The sequence below is a fragment of the Austrofundulus limnaeus genome, unplaced genomic scaffold, assembly GCF_001266775.1.
Source record: "Austrofundulus limnaeus strain Quisiro unplaced genomic scaffold, Austrofundulus_limnaeus-1.0 Scaffold44, whole genome shotgun sequence".
Classification (NCBI taxonomy): Eukaryota; Metazoa; Chordata; class Actinopteri; order Cyprinodontiformes; family Rivulidae; genus Austrofundulus; species Austrofundulus limnaeus.
The window spans coordinates 251,807-268,580 of record NW_013952446.1 but is presented as its reverse complement, the minus strand read 5'-3'; the positions used below and the strand labels follow the sequence as shown (position 1 = coordinate 268,580).

Below are 16,774 nucleotides of genomic sequence, written 5' to 3'. Positions count from 1 at the left end.
GACAGGAGGAGGATTTTTCTTTATAGCAGGAAACAGACATTTAATTATAAAATGTGATTAATTTGATGTTGGTCTGATTCATTTTAGTGTTGTTTGTAAATATATTTGACAGTTTTGTAGGAATGAACACGTTTGTAATGTTTGTTCAAAATAAACCTGCTTCTTATGACTTCTGTAACATGGGGGTGGGGCTGTATAATTGTAGGGGAAACACTGGGTCTTGTATACTATTGCATTTTGTCTTGCGTCATTTTAAACAGTGTGTGACTGATCATTTTTTTCAATGCAAGCTCTGCATTGGATGCCATCAGCACAGTAGTTTATACAAAGCAACACTTTAAATGCATTCAGGGTGATTTTAGAAGAGTTCAGCCACACTTAAAACTATCGAAACTTTCTGTGTGTATTCATATTTTTATGTGTTTCTTGCCCTTCCTTTTAGGCAATAAAAAAGCATTATTCAGCTGAAGTTTCATCGGTGGTTTAAACATTTTTTCTTCAGCTGTGTCCTTTCTGCAGCCTCTCTTATCTGTAGGCCCACAACTCCTTAAACAGCCTCCAAGGCCACTAAGTATTCATTACACCTACTTCTGCTTTCCTTCAGGCCTGTTGACGTGTCACATGACTGCCCACAGATCCGACCATTCCATATGTAGTCAGGTCCACTCCGAACAGAAAGAAAACTGGTGTCAGCGTTTCTCCAACATGTGCTCCTCCTCCTCCTCCTCCCATATGTAGTCAGGTCCACTCCGAACAGAAAGAAAACTGGTGTCAGCGTTTCTCCAACATGTGCTCCTCCTCCTCCTCCTCCACCCTCTGCTGCAGCTGCACTCCTCTTGCTGTCTATGTACACGTGTCCTCCGTGCACACTTTAACCTGATAACTAAATATAGGATTTCACCCACAGAACAGTAGTATATGAAGCACTATTTGACCCACCTTTTGCATGTTGGTAATGTGGGCCACTTGGTGTAGGATAAACAATGTTAGAAAGCTGTACAGCCAATTATAATGAAAATGCTACATCATAAAAAAGGGGGTTTGTGCATCAATATTTTGATCATTTTTAATAAATCAATCTCACCGCTTAAACTCTAGATCCAGTAAAACAGTTCAGTTACTTACTTGCAGAAAGTGTTCATTTGTTTATAGGTAATATTTACCAAAACAAAAACACCATCATTTGTGTTATCAGTGTTTTTCATTTGATGTTTGCTTCTGGACTGCACAGCTCAAAACTTAAATTGTAGGTTCTCACTCGGCGGCGCTAGTTACTGGAATGTTTTGTAGTTTTTCTTGCTCAATCAGCAATCTGGTGCTCTGAGCAACACCCACCCACCTCTTTGCATGCGCTGTCTCTACACACACAGGTCAAGCCTGGTGGAGGGTTCTGGTTGTGTGCTAGGTTTAGATACCCCAGCCAGGCACTGAGGATTTAATAAACAATGTGGGGGTGGCCACATGAGGTCCAATTACAGCTAAGATGCAATAGAAAAGATCCTGTCTTTGTATGGTCCATAGTTGTCTGGTTTATTCAGCCAACAGCAAAACAAAGGCCAAGAAAACGTTAAGGTCTTCTTTGTAAATCTGGCTGAAATATGTAGCAAACCTTTTGTTGAAATGCACAAAGTTTATCATTATCCAGCTCTAAAAATGTTTGCAAACTGTTTACCTGTTGTAGGCTTGTCAGTTTATTTGTTACAATCAAATTTAACCTCACAGCTCATTGTAAAGGTCCAGTTAAAAAAATCCATTTTTTTCTAAAGCGTTATTACTGTTCAAAATTGTGTTCTTGCCTTTTTTACTGAAGTGCAGTTCATGGAGGTGACCTCTTAAGGTCATCGGACCAACACCTGTTGTGGTTTTGTGGTTGATATACACATTTCACCTAGGGCTGCACGGTATACGCGGTAGACAGTAGAAACAGTATGAAGTTGGCCTACGGTTGAAATTTACACTCTACCATCCTATCGTCATTATGTCATCGCACCTGTGTCAGCATGGCTGCTAGTGCAGAGACAACTGAGCAGGAGTTCGAAATATAATGATGAAATTCTAGCTTTTTAATAGGGGTGTCCCGATCCGATATCGATATCGGATATCGGTCCGATATCAGCCAAAAAACGAGTATCGGATTTTATCGGACTGCATAAAAAATGTCCGATATMAGCGCTCCGATATTAGCAGTCCGTTCCAGCAGTTCACTGACTCCGCTCCAGTGTTTCTATCCAGCAGCGCTTGGATCCTGCTTGTAGCACTCACGTGATCATAACAACAGCAGCGCTAACAATTTAGCAAGAATGTCGGCAGCAGAACTTTCTATTTTCATCAGAAACAGAGTTGCAGCTAAGTGTAAAGTTGTCATGCACAAGTTTTCCGAGGGGAAACACAGAACCGTGAACGTTTTAAACCGGAGCGACAACTACTCTCCACCCTGGCAGCAGCTTTGCGGTTCGGCTCGGTTCAGCCTCGGTCCAGTGACCGCACACAGCCGCGCTGTTTCGGAATCTCTGGTCCGGTCGGTGGTTCTAAGCGGGCAGAAGCGAGGACAGCACGCTTGTTTTGACATCCGTGGATTAGCTCTGTGTTGATGGACAGAAGAAAGGAGAGTGCAGCTTTTGTTTTGGAATATGAGCGACATGACGAGAGCAGAGATAAAAACTGCTCCCTGCAGGAGAGAGAGGCTGATCTCCACATGATGCTCAGACTGTAGAAAGTGGAAATTTAGCACTAAGAAAGGTAGCTATCAATTTAAATAACTAATTCTTACTATTTATTTTTGCTCTTGTTATTAGAGTGATGTTTAATCTGTTTACACACTTGTTTGAGTGAAGATTAAGTGCAATGATCACGTTGTTTTGGTTACAGTCAGTAAAATTGGAGCTGTGGACTCTTAACTTTGAACAGACAATAATGTGGGCTTTTGTTTTGTCTCCACCTTCAGTTTTTTCCACCATAAAGCAGCACCAGGCTGACAGATGGTAAAAAAATAACTGGAGTGATTTTGAATTATTTTACACTGTAAAAGTACATTWTGTTTTTATTATGTTATTTTTTCAGGGTATTGTAATTTATTTTATTTATTAAATTGTATAATGTTCTTCAGTGTAAAATGTATGTGATCCATTGGTTTAAAATAAATGGGTCAGTTTTTCTCATACCTACTCTTTTTCACTGTTTGATCTGATCAAGATTTTTCTAAGATTTTACACTACAAAATAGGTAAAAGTGTGTGACTTGTACTGTTACAGTAACGGGTCAATATCGGTATCGGTCAATATCGGTATCGGACATTTCTCAAAGTTGTAATATCGGTATCGTATCGGAAGTGAAAAAGTGGTATCGGGACATCCCTACTTTTTAATACACGCATAGAGAGGATAAATCCTCAAATTTTCCTCCTCCCGCTGTAAAAAAGTTATGTCGTGTCGCGGCATCATTTCCTCCCTCTCCTCTCATCTCGCTGCACGTCACGCAGAGCGAAGCTTTAACAACTGTAGTTCTTCACACTCAGTTATCAGAGAAAAAAAATGTTTGTGTTACCCACAGATTATTAAAAAAAGATGTGGATGTTCGTTCAGTCATAAATCCATCTTGCTAATGTAAAGTCGGCTTCTGCTCTGATGATGAAGATAAGCGCGCAGCAGAGCAGCAGCTAAGTTCAGCAGGCAGAAGCTCATTGTTTGGCAGGCAGATATTAAAGCAAAAATGTTGGGTTTAATTAAGATTACAGTTTTCTGCAAAAAATGCTCTAAAAATTACATTGTCTTAACTTTTTCTGATAATTTTCTACTGCGATATATACCGTTACCGTGAAGGGGTTCAATTTATACTGTGATATGAATTTGAGGTCATACTGCCCAGCCCTAATTTCACCCAAGACCTGCTCATCTGTGATAGCAGGACTATCCCATTGTGTTTATACTTGTGTGAAATTGTTTCAGCTGTTTACAGCAAACCTGTTGTTTCTTGTTTCCCACCATAGGAGTGGTTTCTTTTGAGGACAACAAGGTGGAAGTGAGCTCTCCCTACAGTGACGATGAAGAGCTAATTGACGCTGAGGTCAACGGCAATTGGACACCCCAGGAAAAGGCGCTCCACGAGGCCCGCCTCAAAGCCAAGGCCAAGCGTCGCCTGCGCAGGTCCTCGTCCCGCAACTCCGCAAGCGAGTCTGTCTCTGAGTCAGGAGAGGTGGCAGGAGGTGACCCGCATGGTGTGAAGGGGAAAGTCCACAACAATGACCGCAAGTCCAGGACAGGCAAAGGCAGAGGTCTGCCAAAGAAGGGTACATTTTACTGTTTTGTGATGGAGGTTAATGCTTCAATAAATAAAGGAAATTCAGCTTGATATCGATCCACTGAGAACTAAATCCACCTTTTGTTGATGGCTATTAACAGCTTTTGTTTTCTGTTAGCTTAATTTGTCAGGAACTCCTCTGAAAATGGTTCAAAAGTGTCTAATGTTAGGATAACCAGTTTAATTTAGCATGTCATGACTTTCTGTTTATTAACTAAACAAACTAAGTTAGGAGTTAGGATTTTATTAATTTCCCCCTTCTGCCTTTCTTAAACTCAGGTGGGGCCGGTGGTAAAGGAGTTTGGGGCGCTGCAGGGATGGTTTATGAAGTTGAAGAACCAGATGTTCGGGATCCCAACTACGATGAATCTGCTCAGGTGAGTGTGGCTTTTTGAATATAAGAGAAACTCTTGTCAGGTAGCAACAAGAACACATTTTGCTTGTAAAGATTCATAATATTTCACAAAAGTCCTAGATATATATTTTTTTCAAATTAATTGTTAAACTATTTCCAGTCTTGATTCGAGTTTTTTATTTAAACCTACAGTCTGAGAGCAAAGTGCTCTGTTAAAAAAAATCAAAGTAAAATAAGATAATAATAGGATGTGCTCTGTAAGTGTGTGTCAATGAGCATCACATTTTAACAGCACTTTATAAAACATAAAAACAAAGGTAAATGGCTGATTATAGACTATTTAACGTTGCAGCTGTGTTAAGTAACGTGTCTTCTGAAAGCTTTTTCATTTTACTTGAACTCTTAAATGGTCTGAGATCATATTCAGAAACTGTTTGATACGGTAGGAAATCAACTCTGCATCATATCTGTTTAGATTTCATTGTTAAAAATGTCCTCTCTCAAACTTTAGTTTGGTTTTAATGTTGCTCTTTGTGCAGACTTGTCTGCCTCGCACGTCAAATTTATGCAATCTTATCATGATTTTAGACACATGCACTCTAACCCCAACAGCTGCTGGTCTGAGATCAGAGTCACAGACTTGTTTTCTCTGTCTAGGGCACAATGTTCAACCAATAGTTTTAAATCTGAGATGAAAAGCACCTTTTATACAGTTTTTGTTGTTTTGACAATAGAAATAAAAACAGGTTATTTTTAAGAAATAACAAATATAATATTCTCTGTTTTGGTGTACCACTCTGTGAGAGGTTTAGTTTCGCTGGACTATGGTGGGAAAAAAAAACAAACATTTGTTTTCTTTTATCAAAACCTACAATAAGACTTCTTACAGCAGCTCAGAAATTGCAGCTTTTTGACTCCAAGTATGCTGACTGATCATAACACTGTGTGTGATTCAAGAACACACCTACTCGCATAATTGTTTAATCCAGATGGCTCCATCCCATCACAATCAACACCATTATCAATCTTTGACCCTGTTATCATGCAAATGCTCCATGTGCTGCTGAAGGCCAGGTTTGTTTGTCTCCCGCTGCGTTCACACAGCTGAACGCGAGGTGGGAACGCAGCTTCTGGCCGTTAAAAGGGAAGAGAAGCTGGGGGTAAATATGGCCTTGACGGGTGCATAAAGTCACGGGAAATATGTCAAATGTTAAAAAAGGAACTGGGACAAAGTGGTACAGGGAAACACACTAGACACTGCAGACGGTGGCCCCTGAACCAGACTAAGTGGATCAAGGATGAAATATTGATACAAGTCGTCATGTGCATGGGAAAATGTTAAAGTGTAAAGAAAATTTCCAGAGGAGCAAACATAGGAACTATAACTCCCGTTAAAAATCAATGCTCTTGAAAACAGAGTAAATAAAGACTGACTTTTTTTTTTTGCTCTGTCATTGTTTGAAAGTAAAAGCCTTTAAAGTAAATGTCACTTGTGTAACAGGAGCAGAAAACTCTAAGCTGGACCAACTTTCAGGTGCATTTATAACGGATTAACTTTTTAACTCAACCCAACTCAAGGTGGCAGACACAGCCAATCRATCTTAAGAAATGACAAACGGCAATAAATTTGGTCAAATTTTATGATACTGAAATTTGGATCAGTGGTTATTTAGTCTTTCTTGACTCACACTATAAGCTCTGTTTGTCTAAGTTTAACATTCTGACTGAAAATGTAATGCTACTCCATTTAATTTTTAAGGTTGGCATTTCCCTGACTGATAATGTGTTTTATTTATTTTATTATATTTTTTTTACAGGGTGACACCGTTTATGAAACTGTTGTACCCGAGGTAGAAGAGAAGGAATTGGAAAAGATGGTCAACCCAATTGTACAGGAGTACTTCGAACACGGAGACACAAAAGAGGTTGAGGTAAATTATTTAAGATGAAGGGTTTTATTTAAGTGTGTTTGCCGGCTAGGCAGGAACAAGTGGGTCTAGAATGTAGAACAAATGAAGAAGTCTGTACAGGAGAACTCATGATCACTTCCATTGGGTTTAGAGTCATGTTAAAGGGGACCTATTATGCAAAATTCACTTTGTAAAGCTTTTTTTTACTCAACTTTGGGTATGGACTTTTAAAAAAAACAGTCCTAGGACCAAAAAATGCACCCAGGGGCATATTTACTGTAAGTAAATGTATTTTTAATGTATATTAATGACAAGTTTTATACTTCTGTCATTTTGTGATATCACAAGCCGTACGACAACCCACCGGAACCTGCATTCGGCCCCTTACCTAGCAACCCCCGGGTGAGGCTCCACCTCCTCAGTATAAAAAGCTGTCACGGTTGTTGTTGTGTAATGCGCAGCTTGTTTCACATCAAGCCTCCAATAGGGCAATGAGTAGAGTGTTGGACCAGAGAGTGGGAGACCAGGGTTTGAGACCAGTACAGACACTATTTAATTATTTATTTTTGTATGTTATGAACACGTTTTCTCATGTACCTCTATTGTTTAGCTTATTAAAGCCTTGTTAAAACCTATTTGTTCGAGTTTCTGAGGTATTTTGACCGCTGCTGCGACCATGACTCCGCCTCTGGGTCTGACTCAGGTTGTACAACGGAGCTTCTGCTATTATTAGCCATGCTAACGTAAACGCTGGCTTTGGAGGGCGGAGTTAATGTCAACAGATTTTTGGAGGGCGTTACCAACAGAGCTCATTAACATAAACAACTCTTCTGAACGGAAGTCAGAGCAGGCAGAACTAGAAGATAGGAAATTTTATTATCTGAGAATTATTTTGTGCATTAAATTGAATGAACATGGTCTGGATAGCCCACAGACATACCATAAAAATTTCTAGGACCCATAATTGGTCTCCTTTAAATTCATGTGTTGTGTGTNTTTTTTTTTTTTTTTTTTTTTTTTTTTTTTTTTTTTTCCTGTCAGATGCTGCTGAAGGAGCTCAACCTGGGCCAACACAAGTACGAGGTCACCTCTTTGGCTGTGTCCCTGTCGCTCGAAGGCAAAGCCAGTCACAGAGAGCTGACCTCCCGCCTGCTGTCGGATCTGTTGGGCAAGTTGCTGTCGCAGGGAGACATGGCCCACGCTTTTGACAAGATGCTCAATGAGCTGCCAGACCTCATACTGGACACACCAGAGGCACCTCAGGTAGAGCCAAAGATGAAGTGAGAGCAGAACTTTGGATCTGTGCTTTGTGTTGTCTACTCAGAAGGGTGGAGAGGCAACACGGGGCTTAACACAGCTAAAAGATTAAATATGGCTCAACACAAGACATTGTTTTCTACTGCAGGTTGCAGCTTGCATGCTCTCTTGTCTTCTGGCGTTTCTGTATCTTAACTTTTTACATTAGTAGTTTTTATTACCACTGTGGTTGAGGTTTGGAGTGAGTTTAGCAGAAACTAAAACTGGCCTAAAAGAAAGTGAAGTATATTCTGCCCTCAGTCTTTGTATCTTTATGGACTAATTTTTACGCAAATTTTCATTATGGCAAAAAAACAACAATATTTTGACATTTTTTTGCCCTGTGTTCATTCTGACTTGATTTCCCATCATGGCTCGCAGTTATGGAGTTACATTATTATGCATAATTGACCACACTTTGAAATTTACATGTGTATCTTGGGGACACTTCTTTTTTTTTCTGCTTTTCCCAGATGTTGGGCCAGTTCATAGCCAGAGCTATAGCAGACCACGTCCTGCCCATGGATTTTCTGGATTATCATAAAGGCAAAGTGGACTGTGACCATGCCAGGTGAGACGGCAGAAGTTATTGATGGTTTGAATATTAATTCTCAACTCTGATCGAAACCGTAAAGCTTACTGTTTGAATGTGCCCCCCCCCCCAGAGTGGCTTTGGACCGTGCTGCAGTGCTTCTGACCATGAAGAGGGAGATGGTCCGTCTGGACAACGTGTGGGGCGTCGGAGGAGGTCTGAGACCCGTTAAACATCTCATCAAAGAGGTAAATTCTGACMAAACTGGGAGAATAGTGCAATATGTACAAATCAAAAACTAATTAGCTTTTTTCTTATAGTTTCATGTATTGATATGATTTAAGATTTTTAATTTTAATCCTTTTATCTCTATTAAAAAGAGTGGGATCTTTGTTATTGTTATGTAACACAAACAGAAGGCAAAAATGCGTGCTGGGTAGAAATCCACAAGCCAACTCGCTGCTGAACTGCTGTGTCAGCAGAGTGTTTTTCTCCTGAGATTTGTAGAAAAAAAAAGAGAGCACAGGAGGGGCCAGCATACTGTATTTTCACACCCCTGCCTTCATCTGAAACACACACAAAAAGCTCTCTGTGTTTTAACTTCTGTTGTCACTCCATAATTTAAATTTTCTGCACTGTAGAGAGGAAGAGTCAAGTGCTCATCTTGTCAAGTTATTAGTTACACAACATTTGAAGTGCATGTGTACATGTACAGTGTGCCCTCACAGATCACTGTAACTTCAGACCTTTGGACTTCTCTGTTAGGTTTTCAGTTAACATGACCAGCTCTTACGCATTGCTCAAACTACAAAGGTTTCTGACAATTTATTATTATTTATTTTATCTAATTTTATTTAATTTTATTTTTTGCAATTAACACTGAATTGTCCTAGGAGCAAAAAGTCAAAATCTTTCCTGATTATCAGGAAATGTGAGAAGAGCTCATTAATATTAAACAACTTGCATCAGGCTATTTAGTGGTTATTTCCTTAGATTTTCTCTCCCATGTGGACAACAAGTGTGTTAAAAAAACAGGAACAAATATGGAAACACAACCAATAAACTTTATTATAACTGGGTTCTACAACGTTTAGATTCTGTATTTCAATAGAACATATTTCTTTTCAGGTTGGTTAAAAAAATCAGATTTTAGTTTTTTTTTTACACTTTAGATTCTGTACAAATTTCTCATAATAAACCACACAAACAAACTGTCCCCACACATAGGATGAAATCTTAATATTAATTTAAATTGTGAACCTGTTTTTTTTTTTCTGTTGCAGATGAACCTTCTCCTCAAAGAGTATCTGATATCAGGAGACATTGCTGAGGCAGAGCACTGTCTGCGGGACCTGGAGGTCCCTCATTTCCACCACGAGCTGGTCTATGAGGTATTTGACCACCTGATCAGTTTAAAAACAGACCTGCATTTCCAGGTCTTTTCTAGTCTTTAATGCAACAGGATACAAAATCTRTCCATTCATTTTTATTGGCTTTTCTGTTCAGGATCACATGAAAGCTAAAAGCTACAAACTGAACCTTTTTCAAAGTGTTTTCTCTCACTTGGTTCTTGTTAAGTAAACTGACGAGGAAAGCCATAAAAATAAATCTCTGCTGCTTTGATAATCRGTTTTCTGCCAAGGACATTTTGTGTTTGGCAGCGACTTTCTCGTTTTTTTCAATACGTGCAGTTGTGGAGCTCGGTCCAAATCAGTTCAGAACCTGTGAATGTGTAAATCAAGCATAGACACACACACATACGTGCTCGCACACTCATGCTCACACAGACAAGAGTTAATAGATTCAATTTGGGACAAAAGTTTTYATTTATTTATTTTTTCCTCCCTGATCTAAATTCACACTTTGATGCTGACTCAGCATTCACGCTGTTTTACTGCTTTTGTTCTGTAGATACTTTGTGCCATTTTAGCTATGTGTACAACACAGTCTCAGCTCCTAGTAGATTAAGCCTATTTCTTTTACTTTTTGTATCTTTTCTCTACAAGTATTTTCCTCATAGAAATACATTGAAATTTCTTACATTCATTTGAAAACCTTGTTCCTTGTGAATTAGGCTTCAGCATATTTGCTGTTTTCTTTGTCTTGTGCTAACTTTTAGCTAAACCGTAGCTACGATTCTGCTACTTTAGTTTCTAGCTAACTTTTTGAAACCTTTAGACTTTTGCAACTTTTAACTTTTGGCTCCTGTTTTGCTCCTTTTAGCTCAGAGTTGGTGTTTTGCTTTTTTAACTTTTAATTTGTGTTATACTACTACTTTAGCTATTAGTGTTTTTAATTATTTTTTTATTTTAGGTTTGAACTTGTGTTCTCTTTTTTATCTTTAACAACTCAGTTTCAGCTTGTTCATCAAATTTTAGCAGCTCTACGTTCACATCTCGTTTATGTTTATTTTACAATTAAATTCAACATCWTAAGTGTTTGTATAAAGAATTACATCAGTATTTGAACCTTTACGATTAGCGTGTGTTGTTTTGATTTTAGCAAAAAATGAAAACACACATGGATGAACTCTAAACTGCTCTTTTTCTGAATAAATGAAAACTATGTAACACAGTTGTTTACAGTGTGCACGCTGCTAAAAATGACTTTTTTTTTTCTGGATTTCTGAGAGCAGGACTTCTATCTCCGAACTCGTAAAGTTCTTCTTTTTACTTTGCAATGTCGTTTATGAATGGACACTTCCATTGGTGCAGGAAACGTAGCCTTGTATGGTGTTTTTTGGGGTGGTAGATTATACTAATCTCCTCTCCTCGTGCACGAGCACCTGATAYRYATTTATCAGTTTACGCTCCTCATTTACACACTTTTCCTGAAGATAGAAGAGTTTGTTGAATCTGACGTGGCATGTTTGTACGAACAAAAGTTAGAGAAATTTAGGATGAGAATACAAACCTGTTCTTGCATGAGGCCCATAATGATTTATGTTTGAGCATCATCAACCCACATCTTTTTAAAGAAACTTTTCATAAATTAAACAAAGTTCCTCAAACAGCCACAGAAGTCCTTGAAGCCACAACAAAGAAATGTGAAACCCAATCAGTGTAAAAGCCTTTTGGCTGCCTCACGCAGTGCATTAAGTAATATTTTTAACTGCTTACATCAGTTTTAAATACAAGCTATTTAAAAAAAACGAATAAAATGGAACATGTACTGTTATTTTTTTTGACAGATTAAAAGGTTGTGTGAATATTTTACTAGTCATATTTCAGTTTGATCTTAAACATTTGTCTCCATCACGATTAATATGGTTTCCTCTTGACAGTGAAGGATTCAGCCTGATTCTYTGAGCTGTGCTGTGAAATTATGTTTCCTTGTGTAACTTTCTAACCAGATAAGATGTTATTAGCCTAATTAGAAAATAGGATAACTGAAGTAGTTTGTTTTAGAGCTTGATTACATTTAAAGCTGCATGTTTGATACATTTTTATTTACATGTAAAATTGTTTAGGGCTTAGTGTAAACATCTAAATCTAGTGTTAGAATTATTTGTGTCTTTATTGATCATAAATACCRGTTTGCAAGGATTCCTGTGTGCATGTTGGGGTGTTGGAGAGTTTTTCTTCATGTTTGCATCAAATCTAGAYAGAAACATTCCCACCATGTGATTGAATCCACAGTGCAGGTGTTTCTATTGATTCTGCTCATGTTGCTGTTTTKTCAGGCTGTGGTGATGGTGCTGGAGTCAAAAGGAGAAACTGCCAGTCATATGATGATGAAACTTCTGCAGTCCCTCTGGAAAACGGGCCTCATCACTGTGGATCAGATGAACAGGGTTAGCCCCACTGTATAATATATCAGCTCAAATTTCAAACGTGTTCAGCTCTTTTAAACATCTCTTGGACCTGCTCGTGTGTACTTGCAGGGCTTCCAGCGCGTCTACGATGAGCTTCCTGAAATCAGCCTGGATGTGCCACATGCTCATTCCATCATGGAGACCTTTGTGGAGCTWTGCTACAAGGAGTCAGTCATCACCAAACAGCTGAGGGATGCTTGTCCCTCCAGGTTAGTTTTGTTGAAATAATGAGTACATTTCTCTTCCRTTTGTCCACTTATTAAAGTCATTCTTAAAGACAGATGTTTTCTTGTTTTTAAAATTGCTTGAAAGAGCTAAATGTAGTCTGTCTCTTGTAGGGGACATAAGGCTGCAGGAAGTCAAGACAGATAACACAGGAGTCTGTCCATTCAGGGCCTAATTGGTCATCAGTAAAACTTTAAAAATAAATTCTGAAACAAACAGGGAGCCAGTGAAGGGAAGCAGCACCGGGGTGATATGTTCACGCTTTTTTGTTCGTGTTAAAGACGAGCTGCGGCGTTCTGAGCTAGCTGCTGTCATGAGAGGCCGGCCTGGCTAACGCCAACACACAACGAGTTACAACAGTCCAGCTGGGAGGTAATAAGAGTGTAAATCAGTCACCAAAATAAATAAATAAATAAAAGACTGTGCGCTTTTTTTTATGTATAAAAAGACTGCCATGGATGAGAGAAGTGACACTCGTCACTTTTTAAAAGTTGTTTTAAAACACATTCCTACAAGCTTCTCTGCAGCTGATGTCTTTTCTCTTTGGTGTTGTGTTAACACACACACATACACCTGTACGCTCTGAACCAATAAACTGCCAGAACTCCTGCTTTTATAGAGGCGATCACATGTTGATCAGTTAATCATCTGATCAGCAGCACCTGCCTGCTATTGTCCTGCTTTAATCCAATGGAAGCAGCAGGGTGGGCTTTATATCCTAATGTAAAAAAAAAAACTAGAACTGAAAGACTTTTTTCTCCCCATGACTGTATGTGTTGTTTAAGTACCAATAATATATGCAGTTTTTAAATAAAAGCAAATTAATAGTGATATTTTTGTGAAACTATGTGAAATGACTATAAAGTACCGTATTTATTCATGTATTATACGATCATCATTTTTTGAGCTTACAAAGCATAAAAACCTAATTATCAATAACCTGTGTATAATACTATCCCCCCACTTTATGGATGATTTTTAGGGTTAAATTTCTAGTATTRTACATGAATAAATACAGTAACTAATAAGCTTAGAGTCGCTCGTTAAACTTTACTCTCTCCACCAGAGGGCGGAAGCGGTTTGTAAGTGAAGGAGACGGTGGGCTGATCAAGAACTAATCCACCTGATGAGAAGCTGAAAAAGGAGGAAGAGGAGGAAGAGGAGGGGTGTCTACTTGTTCATACACCCTGTTTTCTACCTCCACATGTTTCCCCGAAGCCGGGCACGTTCCTCTCCTGATAGTCATTACACAAACCAGCATTTAGGGTCAGTTAAACTGAAGAGTGACTTGGGCATTCAGTTCCCTTCCATCTTGTTGTTCACTGTTTTTGGCGATTGTTTTGAAGGATGCTCTGTATCTCTGGGGTTGATGTGACCCTCTTTGCCTCGGTCTTTCTACCTGTTAAGAATAATTCAAGTTGCAAGGATTCAGGTGTGCACRTTGGGGTGTTGGAGAATTTTTACTTTTGGAAGGGGATGGGTTGAAATGGTCTTTTTTTTTTCTGTTCTACGTTTTGCCACATCTTTCCTGCAGGCTCTACGAAGGAGGAGAAAAACACTTAATGGGCGGAGGAGACTGGACAGTCAGCAACAAGAATCCAAACTTTTCCACTGCCACGAATTATCTGAAATAATTTCAAGGAAATTGTTCTTTGTAGATTTGTTCATGTCAGTACTTTATAAACAGCGCCTTTGTTTTTTCTCTGTCTTGGTCACTGGGGCCAGGCGTTTCTGTAAAGTAACACGCGGGAGGCGTTTGGTCACAGTTTGAGACTTGCATTAAAGTWAATAAACTTCGGACAGCATTTCTGAAAATAAGAATGGGGTTATTTGTAAAATGATGGTTATGTAATAAACACAAAAGTATTTAAAAAGAATATGATTTTTGCTTGAAAATGACTAATGTATGTCTAGCCACTTGGTCAACGCATGATGTCAAACTTCAAAAACAAACATGACCTGTAAAATGATCTGAATAATCCAACTCGGCTACAATTGGTTTGTTGTCAGATCAAACTTCTGGCTGTTCAGTACCTTAGGACASAGTTTGTCAGTGACATTTTTCTACCTGTTAAGACAGTTTTACACGTTGACCAAAGTTATGCTTCAGTTAAATCTTGCATTCAATAAAAAGGCAACAAAGCAGAAGTTTTTTCTTTCCTGTTGTTTGTAAAAACGGTATGCACGAAAGGGTGAGTGACTGAGCAGAAAGTGTCCACTAGAAGCTGTGATCCATAATAAACCTTTGGATTTAATGTTCAGAGCAGATCTATTTACTCAGTCTTGTAATAGATGAAGGTATAGCCTTTGATTCAATTTTCTACCAAGGGTTCAAAAAGTGCTTGTGAATAGTTTAAAGGTTTATTTTGATTTGGACAAAATGCAATGGTAGACATGTTTAAATGGAAAGCTATTTAAACTTTTTAAATTATTTTTTACTGGAAAGCAGATATTGAGCTAACTTATTTGATAGTAGCTGTAAAGTCAGAATTCTGACTTTCATCTCAAACTTCTAAGTCATTCTAACTTTAATCTCAGAATTAAGACTTTTTTTTCCAGAGTTTAGGATTTTTTTTTCCTCAGTGACACTAATCCTCTTCCGTAGTTCTTACATTCAAATTCAATTCAAATATACTTTATTGATCCCAGAGGGAARTTAGGTACATGGTGGGCGTTGCGCATTTTTAAGGATTAAAATAATAAAAAATAGTTGGATTAAATTGATTGCCTGAATTAAAATAGGCGTTGTTTAAATATATGATAAAACGACCTGCCATACAGTTGTAGTTCTCCTCAGTAGAAGCGAATACTTTATTGATCCCAGAGGGAAATTAGGTACATGGTGGGTGTTGCGTATTTTTAAGGATTAAAATAATAAAAAGAGTTGGATTAAATTGATAGCCTGAATTAAAAACAGGCGTTGTTTAAATATATGATAAAACGACCTGCCATACAGTTGTAGTCCACGTCAGTGGAAGCGAGATAACAAGGAAGTAGCTAATAAGGTTAGCCGGAGGAGGATCATGAGCGCCTGAATTTGTGATATTTCGACAGGTTGGTAACAATTTGCTCAATGAACATGAAGCTAAAACTACTAGACGAGCCTGCATGTTTAAGATGCGGGGTTATCTGAAATCACACACATGCAGTTTGTGGGTCTTTTTGTGCATAACTCGATTTAGCTTTATTGTAGCACATTGCGAGTAGCGTGCGCGACATAAAAACAGGGGCGTTGAAGGCGAGCCGCTAACCGAGTGTGTCTCACAGGTGTCRGTAGGGCTGAAACGAATGAAAACCGAGCACGTTAGCCGTGTTTAATTCAACAACGCACCTGTAATTTAGTAAATTGTTTGTTTCGCTGTCGTACAGCGTCCCAACATAATTAGCGAGAAGGGCGCCACAAAGCTCCAACGCACAGGAGGAATGTCTGCAATCTGCATGCGTTTTTGTGTTCACATGTTGCAATTATTCAGAAACACTTGGCAAACTGAGTGAGCATGCTATATTATCAACACAATGAATGACATTCTTCCTRTTCACTAATAACATTAAGATGAACMCTTCCTGTCKAGTTYAATCCAGGTTTGACAAGTCAAAATATCACCTGGTGCTCATAAGGTTAATCAGTTTCAGGTGCACATCCGGTTATTACATTATGAGAACTTAATGTAAATCCATCCAGTGGTTCAGGAGATGTTTTGTTAAAAGACAGGGTTGACTCCAACAGTTTATGCTAAAGTTTAAAGCAAAGACACTGCTCAGTGTTGCACTCAGATTACAGGTTAAGGATGACTTTCAGCTACTACCACACCAAATTTCAGCTGCATATTTGTAAAACTGTCAGAGTTGTCTTTCTTCTGTTTCCTAATGCTCCTTTGCTGTGGTGGCCATCCTGAATTAGATTGACTCCAGCTGTTATTGTCAATTCCAGTGATTATTTAAGAAAAAATGCATTAAAATTAGGTGGGTGATAAGAGTTTAGGCAGCATCCACGTGCCGCTAATTTAACCATTAATGGTGTCCCATTTCTCTAAACGTTTGAGCTATTTACTCTTTTGAAGCATTCAGCAAGGTTGGGTCTTAAATGAAAAAAATAAAAAAAATGCATTTCAGTGTCTCTTAATGACAGCAGGATTAAAAAAGACAGAGTGAGCAATGTGTTCGGAAAGCAGCCTGTTGTTTGCAAAGATTCGTTAAAGAAAATCCACAAGACTTCTGGAGCAGTGTTCTAGCAGTAAATGAGACTAAAATGCTCTGCATAATGTTTACAGAAATACAGATTATCAGTAAAATGGCCGCACCAGTTCTTCAACATGGTGGTAAAAGTGTGTTGACCTGTCTTGAGC

At 38.6% G+C, this 16,774-nt stretch overlaps 2 protein-coding genes across 3 annotated transcripts in view; both read left to right on the top strand.

The window, feature by feature from the left end:
* pdcd4a (programmed cell death 4a) overlaps nt 1-14,576 on the top strand; it is a gene marked incomplete at its 5' end in the record, with an annotated part of 24,273 nt that extends 9,697 nt beyond the window's left edge. The window contains 10 exon segments of the mRNA XM_014007731.1: nt 3,986-4,285; nt 4,576-4,673; nt 6,469-6,582; nt 7,603-7,824; nt 8,331-8,428; nt 8,523-8,637; nt 9,673-9,780; nt 12,072-12,182; nt 12,273-12,412; nt 13,495-14,576. Of these exon segments, the coding sequence (XP_013863185.1) occupies nt 3,986-4,285; nt 4,576-4,673; nt 6,469-6,582; nt 7,603-7,824; nt 8,331-8,428; nt 8,523-8,637; nt 9,673-9,780; nt 12,072-12,182; nt 12,273-12,412; nt 13,495-13,546 (1,358 nt within the window). The 3' untranslated portion in view covers nt 13,547-14,576.
* Nucleotides 14,577-15,141: 565 nt separating this feature from the next.
* The window catches only part of mogs (mannosyl-oligosaccharide glucosidase), an 8,107-nt gene continuing 6,474 nt past the window's right edge, over nt 15,142-16,774 (top strand). Inside the window, exon 1 of one of the 2 annotated variants that reach the window (XM_014007729.1) lies at nt 15,142-15,482. The gene's annotated coding sequence lies outside the window, so the exon portion shown is untranslated. The remainder of the gene's footprint in view (nt 15,483-16,774) is intronic. The other variant, XM_014007730.1, reaches the window with a different exon arrangement.